The sequence below is a fragment of the Ciona robusta genome, chromosome 9, assembly GCF_009617815.1.
Source record: "Ciona robusta chromosome 9, ASM961781v2".
In the NCBI taxonomy this organism is placed as follows: Eukaryota; Metazoa; Chordata; class Ascidiacea; order Phlebobranchia; family Cionidae; genus Ciona; species Ciona robusta.
The window spans coordinates 7,856,147-7,870,758 of NC_143243.1; the positions used below are offsets into that span (position 1 = coordinate 7,856,147).

The 14,612-nt window shown below is 34.6% G+C and overlaps 3 protein-coding genes across 3 annotated transcripts; 2 read left to right on the forward strand and 1 right to left on the reverse strand.

Moving 5' to 3' along the window:
- Window positions 1-1,265: 1,265 nt before the first annotated feature.
- LOC149731910 (epsin-2-like) lies at window positions 1,266-8,009 on the forward strand. The gene is made up of 7 exons (XM_089885461.1): window positions 1,266-1,684; window positions 1,959-2,099; window positions 2,492-2,599; window positions 3,389-3,475; window positions 4,673-4,805; window positions 5,659-5,852; window positions 6,000-8,009. The coding sequence occupies exons 1-7, from the start codon at window positions 1,337-1,339 to the stop codon at window positions 6,642-6,644; spliced, it is 1,656 nt and encodes a 551-aa protein (XP_089741587.1). The 5' UTR covers window positions 1,266-1,336; the 3' UTR covers window positions 6,645-8,009.
- Window positions 8,010-8,704: 695 nt separating this feature from the next.
- Window positions 8,705-12,625, forward strand: LOC149731911 (geranylgeranyl transferase type-2 subunit beta-like). The gene is made up of 8 exons (XM_089885483.1): window positions 8,705-8,859; window positions 9,094-9,284; window positions 9,508-9,622; window positions 9,886-9,979; window positions 10,727-10,911; window positions 11,116-11,215; window positions 11,618-11,793; window positions 12,123-12,625. The coding sequence occupies exons 1-8, from the start codon at window positions 8,857-8,859 to the stop codon at window positions 12,267-12,269; spliced, it is 1,011 nt and encodes a 336-aa protein (XP_089741609.1). The 5' UTR covers window positions 8,705-8,856; the 3' UTR covers window positions 12,270-12,625.
- Window positions 12,626-12,678: 53 nt separating this feature from the next.
- Window positions 12,679-14,502, reverse strand: LOC149731912 (MORN repeat-containing protein 5-like). The gene is made up of 5 exons (XM_089885493.1): window positions 14,297-14,502; window positions 14,104-14,241; window positions 13,711-13,854; window positions 13,228-13,337; window positions 12,679-12,886 (listed from the first exon to the last, which is right to left on the reverse strand). The coding sequence occupies exons 1-5, from the start codon at window positions 14,440-14,442 to the stop codon at window positions 12,801-12,803; spliced, it is 624 nt and encodes a 207-aa protein (XP_089741619.1). The 5' UTR covers window positions 14,443-14,502; the 3' UTR covers window positions 12,679-12,800.
- Window positions 14,503-14,612: the final 110 nt, after the last annotated feature.

Here is a 14,612-nt window from a genome sequence, read left to right on the forward strand (position 1 = left end):
CATCTGTTTCAGCTTCACTTGAATTATAAAATAGTTATGTATGAGGGAGTTTACGGCTAATACAATACTTTTGCTTCTGTACAATAAATAGTAGAATTTGGAACGTTTTAAATAAGGTAACTTAAATAGAAATTATTAAAATATCGTAGTATGTTTTGATGAGAATGCGTATATATTTACAGAATTAAAATTCGTATTTATAGTGGTAAGTTTTAATAACGTTTGAATACGCCAGTTTTTTTTTTTATTTTGTAAATAAACATTTAAATAAATCGCTTTTATGAGTGGCAAACTGCTTCATATGGTTCATGAAAAGTGGGTATAATGGCATTTGAGAACATATGACAGAAACCATATCAATTTATTAAACATATGTTATAGATTAGATGAAGGGCTTTATTTTTGTGGGCTTGCGGTAATTAAAAGAATTTGTTGGATGCTATTTGTTGTTGTATGTTAATACATTCATTATATAGCCTATATAATATGAGTTACTGAGTATATCGTGAAAGTGTTTGTACATGAAAAATGAGATATGTTTTAATTCTTATGTTTACTATTTAAATTGCAAGGTAATTATAGTACATGCGGATGGTTTTGAAATAAATATGTTTATATTAAAAAGTTAATGTAAACCATTATCAACTAAAATCTAAATAAACAAATAAAAATTTTGCTTGACTTATTAGTTTCTTCAAATAATTATATCTTTGACTGTGGCAATTTTATTTGTAAAATGTTTTAGAAGGTCAGCTAGTTTAACAAAAAGCTGTGTGTACTACTACTATTCATTAAGTTTAAAGTTCATGAGTTAAATAACAGGCCCATATAGCCTTTCATAATGTGTTTGTTAACCAATATATTCCTTTTATATTAAATCATTAAAAGTCTGAACTCATCTAAAAATCTAGTCTGTTGGTTAAGAAACATAAAAAACTCCTATAAACAAGTCATTTTCAATTGCCGTCTTCATAAATAATGAATCACTCATTGAGCTATCAACTAAAACTAGGCTATTTTGAATGGTATTTTGCTAGAAAACAGAATGACTCTGTTTTGCCTGGGTGAGGTCCTGCAGTGTGTCACTAAATAGGAATTAAGATTTCAACCAAAGTTGGACCATTATCCCAACTGGGATACTACCACATGGACCTTAACAGATTTTGAAGGCTGTCGGTTCCTCGAAGGTAGAAAGATAATAAGATCTATTTCCAGAAATTATTGGCTTTAAATAGCACTAAATTAACAAGTAGAATAATAGTAATTTAATATTGTTTTTTTTTATTTAGAGCAAATATCGTTTAGTGTACAGTTCATCAACTTAGTTATATTAACAATGTCTGTCCGGCGAAACGTTCTTAACGTGGTTAGGAACTACTCTGATGCGGAGATAAAAGTCAGAGAAGCGACCTCAAACGACCCGTGGGGACCCTCAAGCTCCCTAATGTCCGAGATCTCAGACATGACGTACAATGTCGTCCAATTTTCTGAAATTATGACAATGATTTGGAAGCGAGTAAACGACCACGGCAAGAACTGGCGTCATGTGTACAAGTCACTTGTTCTGCTTGATTATCTGATTAAAACTGGTTCGGAACGTGTTGCCCAGCAGTGTAAAGAGAACATATTTGCCATTCAAACATTGAAAGATTTCCAGTTTATTGATCGTGATGTTAAAGACCAGGTAATGCCTTTGACAGCTCTGTTTATTGATCTGTTAAATGGTGCAATTCCCTTGTGTAACATTTGACTTTAACTTGTATGTTAAAGGCTATATCTGCAATATCATGCTGTTGGTGATATTTTCAGCTTATGGGTCATTCCTTTGTTGCAGTTATTTATCATGAACTTATATGTTGTGCTAGATTGACTAGAATGTCAAAAATACCGGTGCTACAACAAGAACTTTCTCATCACAGCAAGGGTTACTTAATTATTAATGTTTTGATATTTCCAAGGGATCCAATGTGAGAGAGAAATCCAAACAACTCGTAAACCTTTTAAAAGATGACGAAAGGTTAAAAACCGAGCGAGAACGAGCCATGAAAGCTAAAGAGAGGTTTGCACAGGCCACCACTGGCATAGGAAGCAATCACAAGGTGACTTTCTACTAATCTTAACCACAGACCTTTATGCGTACATTGCATCTTTCATATTAAACTACTAAATGGGGCATATAATTAGGAAATGCTATGCTTTTAACGCATTATTACAGTTCTGAAATATACATCTAATTTAATGAAGTTAAAAAATATTTTATGTAGAATTTTATTAATTATTAATTTAAAGTATTAAGAAAATGAGTGATATCTTATAATTTGTCTTTTATAAAAAAAATGTTATAATTTTTATGGGAAATCTAAATAATAACAAACCGTATTTTCGTATTATAATGTTTATTTATCGATTTTTTAAAAATTAATCAGCAAGTGTTGCTATGTGGGCATAGATACACCTTGATAAAGTAAACATAACTCTAATGAATTGTTAGGTTGTCTATGGTCACGGTAGCAGCACTCCAAAACAACGAGGCACTCCAGAATTCCAGCCAAGCAACAGCAACCGAAACGCCGCTAAACTAGGTTTAGATATAGAACAGGTAGGCCGAAGTTACCGTGTATTTTGAACACACTCGGTATTGTGTGTTTGGTTTGTCTGGAACGTGTGGGAGAATAAAAATCTATTGATATCACTCATGTTTGACTCATCATGCTAATAACGGAAAAGTCTGAATATAACCCACTCTATTTGACTCATGAGAATATATTTCTAGTTTTTATCATTAATAGTTTCCCCACATATTCGTATATCTTAACTTCCTATTTAGGCTGTTGTTGAAACCGCCTTATTTACATAGTAACATAGTCACCACAATAGCTATACAAAGAAACTATTACAAGGAAGTTCTTTCTTCATAGCATGCACTGTACACTTTGCTCTTTTAACCAACTCTGAATTAATCTAAAAATACCTATTTTAGAAGTTCTTAACTATTGTATGGTGTCATGAGATCTGGGATTTCTGCCAGAACCTAAGTTGGCCCATTACCTACCATGAGGCCATGAGCATAACATTAGGGATGACATATAAATGTTTCCTTAGTTTAGGGCGTGACTTCATAATATATTAAGCAGCACCGCTCCAGTTTCTCCTAAAACAGCTTGTTCCCCCGGCTGTTAGACCTAACAAACAATCAGAGCTAAAATATACATGAAACGTGAAAATATACACTTTCGATTAGGTTACCCATGTTTGGATGTACCTGCAGCTTTTTTGTTGGGGTGTATACAAACAAGCTGAGCTAAAAAGTTTAACAGTATATGTACCAATGTACGAATGTGCCCTTACCCATCTTTTTAGTTGTTTACTACAAGACTGTTTTTAACAGGCTCGACCACAAACTGCTGGAGAAGAAGAACTACAGCTTCAGATCGCCCTCTCCATGAGTAAAGAGGAAGCAGAAACTGACAAAAAGGTTTGGCAGATTCGTCATATTGTTATTATACAATGGATGCTGATTTTTTCAATTTAATAACAATTTAGATTAATAAATATACCAGATTTAGAAAATCAATAGGCTGTTTTACCACCAGGAAATGGGCCTATAGAAATACTAAGAAATACTAAGAAATATAAGCATAGAAATATAGAAACTACTATAATAGGCATAGACAACAGACAATGTAATTCCCACTTCACCAATGGTGCTCTAAGATCTATTAATGCAATTGCTAGTAATCTTGCTTGTCCAATGTTATTGATTTTTTATTTTCTTAATGAAATGAAGCCATTGTTTCTGATGTATGAATGTATTTACTATAGGGCTGTTTGCAATCTGTGTTTACCATTACCACCCACATTAAGCTTATAAATAGCTAGGTGTGTTGTGTGTAGGGATGCACATTACAGAATTTCGAATCCATGAGATTCGAATCCTTTTGTATTCGAATCTAATTACGGGATTCGGTATTCTGTTTAATGACGTCATTACACGTCATCTCATATACTATATTAACAACTTTTGAAAGTTATTTATTTTGAAAAAAAATATTTTTGTGTTTGTGGGACTTTCGAGAGTAAACGTTTCGTAACGTCTTTTCATAGCCTGCTATACGTTTCATGACGCAAAAACTACCCAATACCAATAGTACAATTTTTGATCATTTTACAACTCAAGATCCAACAAGGCTGTTATGAAAGGGTCAATAAACTGACTTTTGTGGGTAAAATTTTTTTTCCCTATAAATATAAAAAGATTCGAAATTCTAGATTCGGAATTCTGGATTCGAATTAAAGTATTCTAGGATATCCTAGAATACCTAATTATTCTGTAATGTGCATCCCTAGTTGTGTGTTTTGTAACCATTTGATTTAGCTTGTTTTTAACTGTTATTTTAATATGATTTATTGTTTGTTCAGCAGGGTAAAATAGTGTATTTACTTGAATATTTTTAAGATCTTCAACTATAGATAGGTGCTAACTTTTTAATGCAAGAGATGCAGGGATAGTTAAACACACATTCCTATAAAACAAATATAACTGATTGGTTCTATTGTTTACTAATTAATGTATGTAAAATTCCTATGTTGGTCTGCCTACCCTGCAACCCCAGGTTTGGCGCCTATCCTTTAGCTTGCTACAAAACATCTAAAATTGCATCATTTTTCACAGAAAGCTGAAAGTGATAATGTCAGGTTAGAGTTGGCTTTGTCCGAGAGCGTTAAAACAAACGACACCCCTGCTCCCAAGTCCAACCTTGTAGACCTTACAGCGGCCGCTCAGTCACTCAAGGACCCTTGGGGAGGTAGGTCATCCATTAAGTGAATGGGTTAACATATGAGAAACCCAGGTCTGGGCCAAATTTTAATGTGTTTGTTATAAGGTTGTGCGGAGCCCGCGCTTAAAAGCTCATGTCTGGGCATCCCTTTTTTTAGGCTCAGCACTCGGCTGAAAATTGGGCTGAGTGGTCGATTGGGTCATTTATTAAGGAATTGAGTTAACAAGGAACCAAGATTATGGGCCAAACTTTAATGTTTGTTTTTTGCCAAGATCTTTTAGTGTGTTTGTATTTGTTAAGTACTTTATGTAGGTCTGTATGAATCTTGAGCATGGGACTTTGGGAGTTATGCATAAAGTGTCAATAAGCTTCTTTGAAATGAATGGAATCAACTCCTAGTTATCAAAATGAACATTTCTTTGTTAATTCACCACAATCTCTCAAGAGATTTGTGGATCAATATAAATACAATATTATTTTGTCCCTACTTCCTGGTGTATGGCTTTGGTTCGTATGAATATTGTTGCATAGGCAGTAGGCACCAAACTTGGGGTGGCAGGGTAGGCAGGCCAACCCGTCAATTTTATTCAATATATTAATTATTACACAAAAGAAAGTTCGATTTGTGTCCTAGAAAAAGGCATCTATATCCCTGTCTCTCTTGTATTTTAAAAAGTCATGCCCAAACCAGGGTTTTTTAGGGATCTGGAAAATAATTCATGGGATGATAATGCGACACATTTCACCACACATCTGGTTTTCCTGCGCAGTGTAAAGAAAGGTTTTTAAATATGTTTGTAGCGCCCTTCTCCCCCCTTTGCAAAATTTTAGAAATGCCAGTGCCATTTCTTCAATTTCAATTTAAATATTTAAATTTTAGGTTCACCAGAGACTGCACGCGCTGCCCCAGTTGATCCATTCGCGTCAATAAACAACCAACCAAGCTCAACAGATCCATGGGCGATACCAACAAATGCTCCTGCAGTTAACGTTGCACCTGCTGCTGATCCATGGGCGCTTGGTGCAACCAATACACAGCAGAGTGATCCATGGGCTAACCCACCTCAAACTAAGGTAAAGATAACAAACCCGCATTTGCTTTTATTACATGTATAACATTTTTCCATTTATATGTTTTAACAGAGAAAACACTTTTGGGAACTTTTTTGTAAGAATTTATTTTTATTTCTAAAATAATTTTTCCTTTTTTTTTAATTTCAGATTGATCAATCTGCATCTTTTGATCCTTTTGCATCCTTGGACACCTCCACCTCTACTGCTCCTGTGGGAGGTGTAAAAGTCTTTGATCCGATGTCGATGCCAATTTCAACCTCCAACCAACCATTTGATTTCACATCACTTGACAACTCCCTCCAAACCAACCCCACCACATCAACAACTGAGCCAATTAAACCAAAGAAAAGTGCCATGGATTTCTTAGGGGGCGCATCTGACCTCGTAAACCTTGACAGCCTCGTTACTCGCCCCCCCACGCAACAACAACCCGTGAATCCATTTCTGTCCTCAACTTCACCTTACCATCAACCAGCGCAGGTTTCGCCATCTTTAAACCAGATGAAAGGTTTAAATGGAACTCCAGGCCCTGCTATGGGTACAACGATCATGCCACAAACGATGCCTGTAGCCAACATGATGCCAATGCAAAGCCAACCTGCAGTAAACCCCTATGGTTACCCCTCAGTTGCCCCACCTTCGTATGGTATGCCAGTCATGAGTGGTGGTATGCCTATGAACCCAGGGATGATGGGAATGCAGCAACAGCCTGGCATGATGGCTGGTATTCCAAACACTATGCCTGCAAGTGGGGCAGTGGGTATGCAGTCGAGCAACAACCCATTCCTGTGATGATTATGAGCAAAACGCTCCTTGCAGCAGTGCAATTTATCCCAATTCAATTTGCTAATAACTGCCTACTAGATCCGAACAACGAAACCAAAAAGAAAAATATGGCTTCACAGTTAAACATGTCAAATATATGATATATATTGGTGCAGAGTATAAAGTGGATCGATCTTACTTCAAACTGTGATTTTTAAAATATTGTAAAAATTTTAAAACTTCTGCAAACTATTAAAAATGTGTAGAAAGCTTCTTATTAATATGAAAAATATAAAGTACTTTTGACATCAAACTGGTTAAAATTTGTGGGTATAAGTTTGTAACCTGGTCCCACACCTACTATTTCTTCATAGTTTGGATTCAACAGCATATTATATTACTTTCATTACATTACAAATGTTTATACTTACATCTATCTTTCCATTTTTACATAAACCAGTCAAGCAGAAGCACACAAACACTTTCTACATCATTTCAAAGCTGCAAACATTAGAAACAGCTGTGACCATAAACATATTCTTATCGCTGCTAAGCTGTCTTTATGATAAGGCATGTCTGTTTTTGCAGCACAGACCAGATGTGAATAGTCTTGTCTGCAGTTCTTTATATTGAATGTATATTTTTTCATTTTTAGACCACATTGTCAGTTATTTCAGTTTAGATTGTTTTGTAAATAGCGTGTAAATTACTTGTTGCATCTTTTCTTAAAGTGTATCTGGCCCCTGCGCAGACACTTACCCAGTATTAAAGTGTATGGTGAATTTGTACAGCACTCTGCACTATCCCTTAACTCATACTCATCTCTTGGAAAAATTAAAATATCGTAATTTTTTGGGGTGTCAGAAATGTGCGTTGTGGCCATGATTAATCTAATTGTCGTTTGTACAGAATTTGCAGTTTATCTCTTCTATTTATTACCATATTTGTGTGACTATATTAATTTTAACTCCTTTTATATAATTAGTATGTTGATCGTTTTCGTTTTACAATAGATCTAGAAAAGAAACAATATCTCTGCATGCATTACAAAACTATCATAAGAACCAAACTTTATCCAAACTTTTCTATCATAAATCTCATATCACTGTTAAAACTGATGTTAAATTTAATTTCAAGTGCAGATACAAAGATAACGATGGTGTAATGGTGTAATTCAACTCCCAAAATACTTTGATAGTACCAGATCTAAACGACTTTATCCATAAATGACATTTTTCCCGCAGTTAAACTTATTCACTGTACAATACCTCGATTTATATACCACCAACTGGTTTCTTATACAGGCAAAGTTAAACATATGACACTCGCTTCGCTGTCGTAGGTTTGTAACCCGTCATCAGAATCATACCAATAAAACATATCCTGTTTTCATTTTCTGTTTCAAGAAATTGCTGTGTTAGGAGGCCTTTTATAAATTTGGGCATTAAAACAATCATGAAATTTTATTTTAGTTGGCATACAAGAAAAAATTGGCAAGTTAGACACAGAAAGAAATTTACTTAATTTTAAAGTAATGATTAGATTGTTTGTAATCTTTAAAAGAGTTTGAATCACTAGGGTACAGCGCAGGCATCTAATGACTGTGAAAGGGTTTGGCATCCCTTCCCTCTGGAGCTGAAACTGAATATCCGACTCAAAAAAATAAAACATAGCAGTGATCCAGTCCCAGGGTTTAGATATATACAGTAGGGTGGGGGAAGATGGGATACCTTAAACACAAAATAATCAAATATCCTGATCGTGTTTAAAACATTTAACACCGGTCCATTGGAGTCGCGAGGATACGGTTTTATAATTCTTTGAATGTTTTTTGTTTACTACTAAATGGGACGAGTAAATACAGTCAAAAAGTGTCCCATCTTCTCCCACCCTACTATATTTTCAACAGAAGATGTTCAGATTTTTTTCACTGGTTTGTAGATATTACTCTTATGAAAAGTGTTTATAGTTTTGTGGGTTTAAGTATCAGATGTATGTAGGTATGTGTGTAATGTTATTTTCCTAATCTCAAGCAAATGAAATTGTTTAGTTTCTGTATGGGTGAGGTTCTAGTTTAATAACCAAGAATAGACCATACTTGGTCCAGAAATCTTTACATGCAAATATTATTAACTATTTGTTAAAATTTTAGATGATTGATGACTAGGTGTCTGAAAAAAATGTAAAAAATTTGTATGAAGAATCTGAACATCAGTTGAAAAGTCAAGACTCAGATATTATGGTAGTTATTATTAACCTAGAAATGTATATATTTTGTACCATAAATTTAATTGAATTAATGTAACTTGCTTTATCCTTGTGTTGCTGAAAAAACCGACATTCGTTATAACACTGGTGTTATGTTTCGTACACCTCGTGCCCACTTACAAGGTAGCATGTGCAGTATGTTACTTTTGTACTTGATTTTATTTTGTCTTTTTAAAGGAATAAATTTTGTACCATAATGTTGTTACAGGGCTCTGTTGTGAAAGATGTCACATTAAAGGAAGACGCGCCACAAACATTCTTATTGGAGAAACACATTGAATATATTGCTGCGTATGGAGCAAACAAGGAGGATTATGAATATTGCATGACGGAATATTTAAGACTGAGTGGCATTTATTGGGGCTTGACTGCTGTGGATCTTATGCATAGTAGAAACAGGTAATTCTGGTACATATATCATTTTCTGGGTTTTGGTATTACGTATTGTTTAATCTATTCACCATATAAATGCGTTTAAATACAGCAGTTTTCATACTATCATATGATGCCCTATAAATTTGTCATAGTTTTGTTTCTTTATTAAAGATATTGCTATAAGTTAAACCTTGTATTTGTCATGAAATTAATATTAGAATAATTTTAAACTATGTTTTACCTGCAGAATGAACGAAAATGAAATTGTTGAGTTTGTTGTTTCGTGTCAGAAAGAATGTGGTGGTTTTGGTCCAGCACCCGCCCATGATCCAAGTATATTGTATACATTGAGTGCTGTACAGGTTAAAACTGGTTTCATCATGTTTATAGTTACTTTTAGGATTTTAAAATGTTTCATTAAAGGGGCATACTAATAAAAATCAAAATTTGTGTATTGCCCCAACACCCAGGGTGCTACCATTCAGACCCCACTGAGACAGTTTATAGACACTCACCCATATAAATTCACTTTCACCATTACAAAAATATCCAACTTTACTATTAAAAATCTTGGAATGATACTTTAGTATTCTGGTATAAAATAATTCTGTCATCTTTTATACAGGTGTTATGTATGTTGGATAAATTGGACAAAATCCACATTGGCAAAGCTGTTGCATTTATTGCTGGTTTACAAAATAAGGATGGTTCGTTTTCTGGTGAGTGAATAATAAATGTTTCTGTTTAATCATCAACAGCATTAACTGTTTAGCTGTCAGGCATATAAATGATTTGTGGAATTTTTTATATATAGTAGGGTGGGGGAAGATGGGACACCTTTAGCACATAATATCAAAACATCCTGATCGTGTTTTAAACAAATAACAATGGTCTATCGGGGTCGTGAGGATATAGTTTCATAATTATTTGAATGTTCTTTGTTTACTACTACATAGGACGAGAAAATCGAGTTAAAAGGTGTCCCATCTTCCCCAACACTACTGTATCTTGAATTTTTGGCACTGGTGCTAAAACCCATAGGTTTAAGGCTCGTTGCTGCTACCATTGTTAGCAGGTGTGTTTTTGTTTGGCAAATTATTTTCAATATACATCAATAATTTATCAGCAGGAAATGGTTATCGAAATTTAGCTTTAATTTGCACATGTCTGATTTTAAGATATAGAAGCTAAACACTTTCATAATTAACTGTAATAAATTCCGCGAATCTTACCTGATCTGGTGCTCATAGAGTTGAACGATTCTTGTGTAAAGAAATACAGTCAGGACCAGTCAGGATGATCTGGTGCTACGAAAATGCAACGGACAAAATCAAGTCCAACCAATTGCATAATTGCAAATGTTCTCTTTGGTATTTAAACAAAATCATTTTAAAAATCCAGCCCAACATACTGCTAACTAGAGATATCAATTAAACCTAACCCCCCCCCCCTAATCTGGTGTGCAGGGGATAAATGGGGAGAAGTAGACACAAGATTTTCCTTCTGTGCTGTGGCTGCTCTATCGTTAGTTGGACGCTTATGGAGTGACTGCCCCATCAACATCGAAAAGTGCGTGGAATTCATTTTGTCGTGTATGAACTTTGATGGGGGATTCGGATGCAGGCCTGGGTCTGAGTCGCACTCTGGACAGGTGTGGATTTATTTAGTTAATTTTGTAGGGCAACGAACCTCATTTCAATATAAGTGTTCTGTTTTACACACCTGTTGCCTGACTTTGAGTGTCAATCCAGTACTAGGCTTTCAGTTAAGAAATAGCTGAAAAAACCCTGGATTTTAACAAAATCCGATTAAATAATTTTGGCTAAAATAAAAAAACACAATTGTGTTTAACCAGATATACTGCTGTGTTGGAGCGCTTTCAATATTACGTGAACTTCATCATATTGATGATGGTTTACTGGGGTGGTGGCTTTGTGAACGACAACTACCATCAGGTGAGCATATAACCATTATTTCCTGTGTTAGTTTCGGGTGGATTCGTGGATATATATAATAATATAACTTTATTTGTCTCTATATTTATTATTTAAGCCTAGAGTATGAGGCTTGAATAATCCCCCAGGGTGGCTTGTATATCACTGCTACCACATTTACCAGCAATTGTGAGCGAATGTGTGCTTGGACATGACACTTACGAGCAATTGCTCCCACCCAGTGTACCCTTATGGGGTGTCTAAATTGTTAGTAATACATCCCAAAATAAAACTATTAATATAAAAGTTTTATAAGTGGTAACTTGTAAGCAATCACGAGGTGTATGAAACAGAACACCGTGTTATAACGACTGTCATTGCCCCGCAATGCGAGGATAAAAAAGTTGCATTTATTTATACCAGGTGGTTTGAATGGTAGACCTGAAAAGTTGCCGGATGTTTGTTACTCGTGGTGGGTTCTCTCATCTCTAGCAATACTGGGCAAGCTACACTGGATTGATAAACACAAGTTGAAAATGTTCATTCTTGCTTCACAAGATAATGAAACTGGTGGTATCGCTGATAGACCAGGAGATATGGTTAGTTGTGTGTATATGGTGGATTAGTTAGTTGTGTGTATATGGTGGATTGGTTAGTTGTGTGTATATGGTGAATTGGTTAGTTGTGTGTATATGGTGGATTGGTTAGTTGTGTGTATATGGTGGATTGGTTAGTTGTGTGTATATGGTGGATTGGTTAGTTGTGTGTATATGGTGGATTGGTTAGTTATGTGTATATGGTGGATTGGTTAGTTGTGTGTATATATAATTGTGTTGGTGTGTAAAAAGCAATAAAAACTTTATTTTTCCAAAAAAAATTTTTTTGTTATTTAGTATAAATTCTACTTACAAAACAGGATTATTTTTAGGTGGATCCATTTCACACTTTGTTTGGTATAGCTGGTTTATCATTATTGGGGGAAACGTCATTAAAACAAATCAACCCGGTGTATTGCATGCCACAAGATGTATTGAACAAACTTGGTGTTAATGCTCAGATACTAGATTCACAGTGAGACAAAATGTTTTCTTGTCTTAAATTAGGTGCGATTGTAGTTTGCCAACATTGCAAAGTTAAAAGTGGTTTTGGTAAATAGGCTCGATACAGTTTAACTGACTGTTTGCAGATATTCAAACTATTTCTTTTAGTCTTGTTGCATGTTTTTCAATGATACTTAAAACTTCATATTTGAAAATTATGTCGTATTTTATTTGATTATCATATTAAGTATGTGTGGTTAAATCACATTATCATTGTTGTACAATCATTATGTCGGTGACCATGTTCATTAATTGAAATTTGCATTCGGAAATATCACTGTTACCTGTTGGCTGCATTTATGTACAATCTGTATGACAAGATAAGGTCAAATCGTTGCGTATAAAACTTATATGTGTTTTTAACCAGCAAATCTAAGAAACACACACAATCACACTGCTTTTATTGAATGAAGTGCTATCTAGATTCACAGTAAATGATGAATATACACATGATTCTAAAATGGACGGAAGATAAAATCATTGATTTAAATAAACAAACAAATAAATTAGGCAGGTATTTTTGGTTGGTACCCAACTATTTCATCCCAACCTTTGCGACAAGTTTTAATGATCCATGCGTGTTCATCGTCATCTGGGGAACAAGTCAGAAATTCAATAAATTTAAACAAGGTTTTTAACCTATAATATCAAAAACACCAAAGTTTATATTATTTATTTATAGCTGTCAATTCTCAATCTTAAATGCACAACCAAAACTCATAAAAATCAAAGTAACATTAAGGTTGGTAATATGTGTAATAACAACACCCAGTTTTATCCTGTTGCTAGAGGTCTAAACAATCACACCTAAAAATATTGCATTTACTGCATCAATCAATGAGTGTAACTATATATTAACAATGTCAACGAGAAAAATATTTTGTTAGGGCTCTTGGCTCTAACCCTTAACTGTTACTTTTGATATTCACTCACCAGCATTTCTAAGAAACTTCATGTTGTAATCTGTGATGATTTTAGTCTTAGGATTATAAAATCCATCTCCACAGTCATAATGTCCTTCTGGTATTTCACGAGGTGGAATTCTGTTAAAATGTTAAGAATAAAACACCAGTTTAAAAACATGACTATCCATTGGGAAGGGGTTGGTGCTTGGAACGTTTATAAACAAATAAGACTCGGTTCGATGCTGCTATCATTGTGGGCAGTGTATTCTTGTGCGAGCCACTTAACTGTTATTGCTTCAACCCAGTGGTCACTAATTGGTTGTCCAAATTATCAGCCATACATAAAAATCCCACAATGTGACATACGTGGTAACTCAACAGCATGTAAAAGGTACAAAAAATATAAAAAAAATATATAAAAAAAGGTGTTTCCTGTGAAATGAATAAATCAACTTTGTTTGTACAATTCTTCAAACTTATCTTAGTAAAACAAAACCACTGATAGTTTTACCTGTTTGTTAATTGTGAGCGGCCAGCAGGTTTAAGTCCGTTACAGATTTCGGTGTAAAATCTCCGGTCATACCCATCACAGTATTCCCAATCATCAATATCGTATTCCAAGCCATCGGAAAATGTGTATTTACCAGTCACTGCTCTGCATGAAAGATTTTATTGTCTGATATTAATAGATAACATTAATATTTATTGTGGCGTCTCTATTCGAGAACATGGTATACTGGCTACTTCTTGTTAAACAATCGAAATTAGAGGCCATGCCGTTATGATTTTTACTATTGGAGAACAATGTTTATAGGCTTGCCCTTAATAGCAAACATCAAATGTGCAAATAAATAAGTTACACTCATTACTGTTATTATTTTCAATACAGCTTTACTGTCCTTACCTTCCTTCACACCACTGCGCATCATATTTGCTGCCGTTAGGAAAATGTAGAATCCCTTTGCCATGGAACATCCCGTCTCTTAACTCGCCTTCATACTTTGTCTCCGTTGGGAAAGTGTATGTGCCTTTCCCTTCGATTCTGCAACGAAAAAAAGGTTAAAATATAGCAGTCATTATTTAACTATATCTGTTACCGTTCGTTGTTCCATTCGCCGTCGTATTTGCTTCCAGTGTATTGCATATCGGCAGTATAGGATTGAACAGACAGGCAACAAAATAAACAAAATCGCACTTGAGGATTTTCGTTCGCGCAATAATAGCGTCCCTCCCTTAACAACATAGAAAACAAACGTCAAATATTTTAAAATTGCAGGGGAGACATGTTTGCAGTTTAAAACGGTATTAGAAACAAACAGTTTAGTTTTATATTGAATAATATAGTCCTGACTAACCTCAAAGTGCTGCTATAATATAATACCTTTCTTTTAAGGTACTTTAAAAATATATATA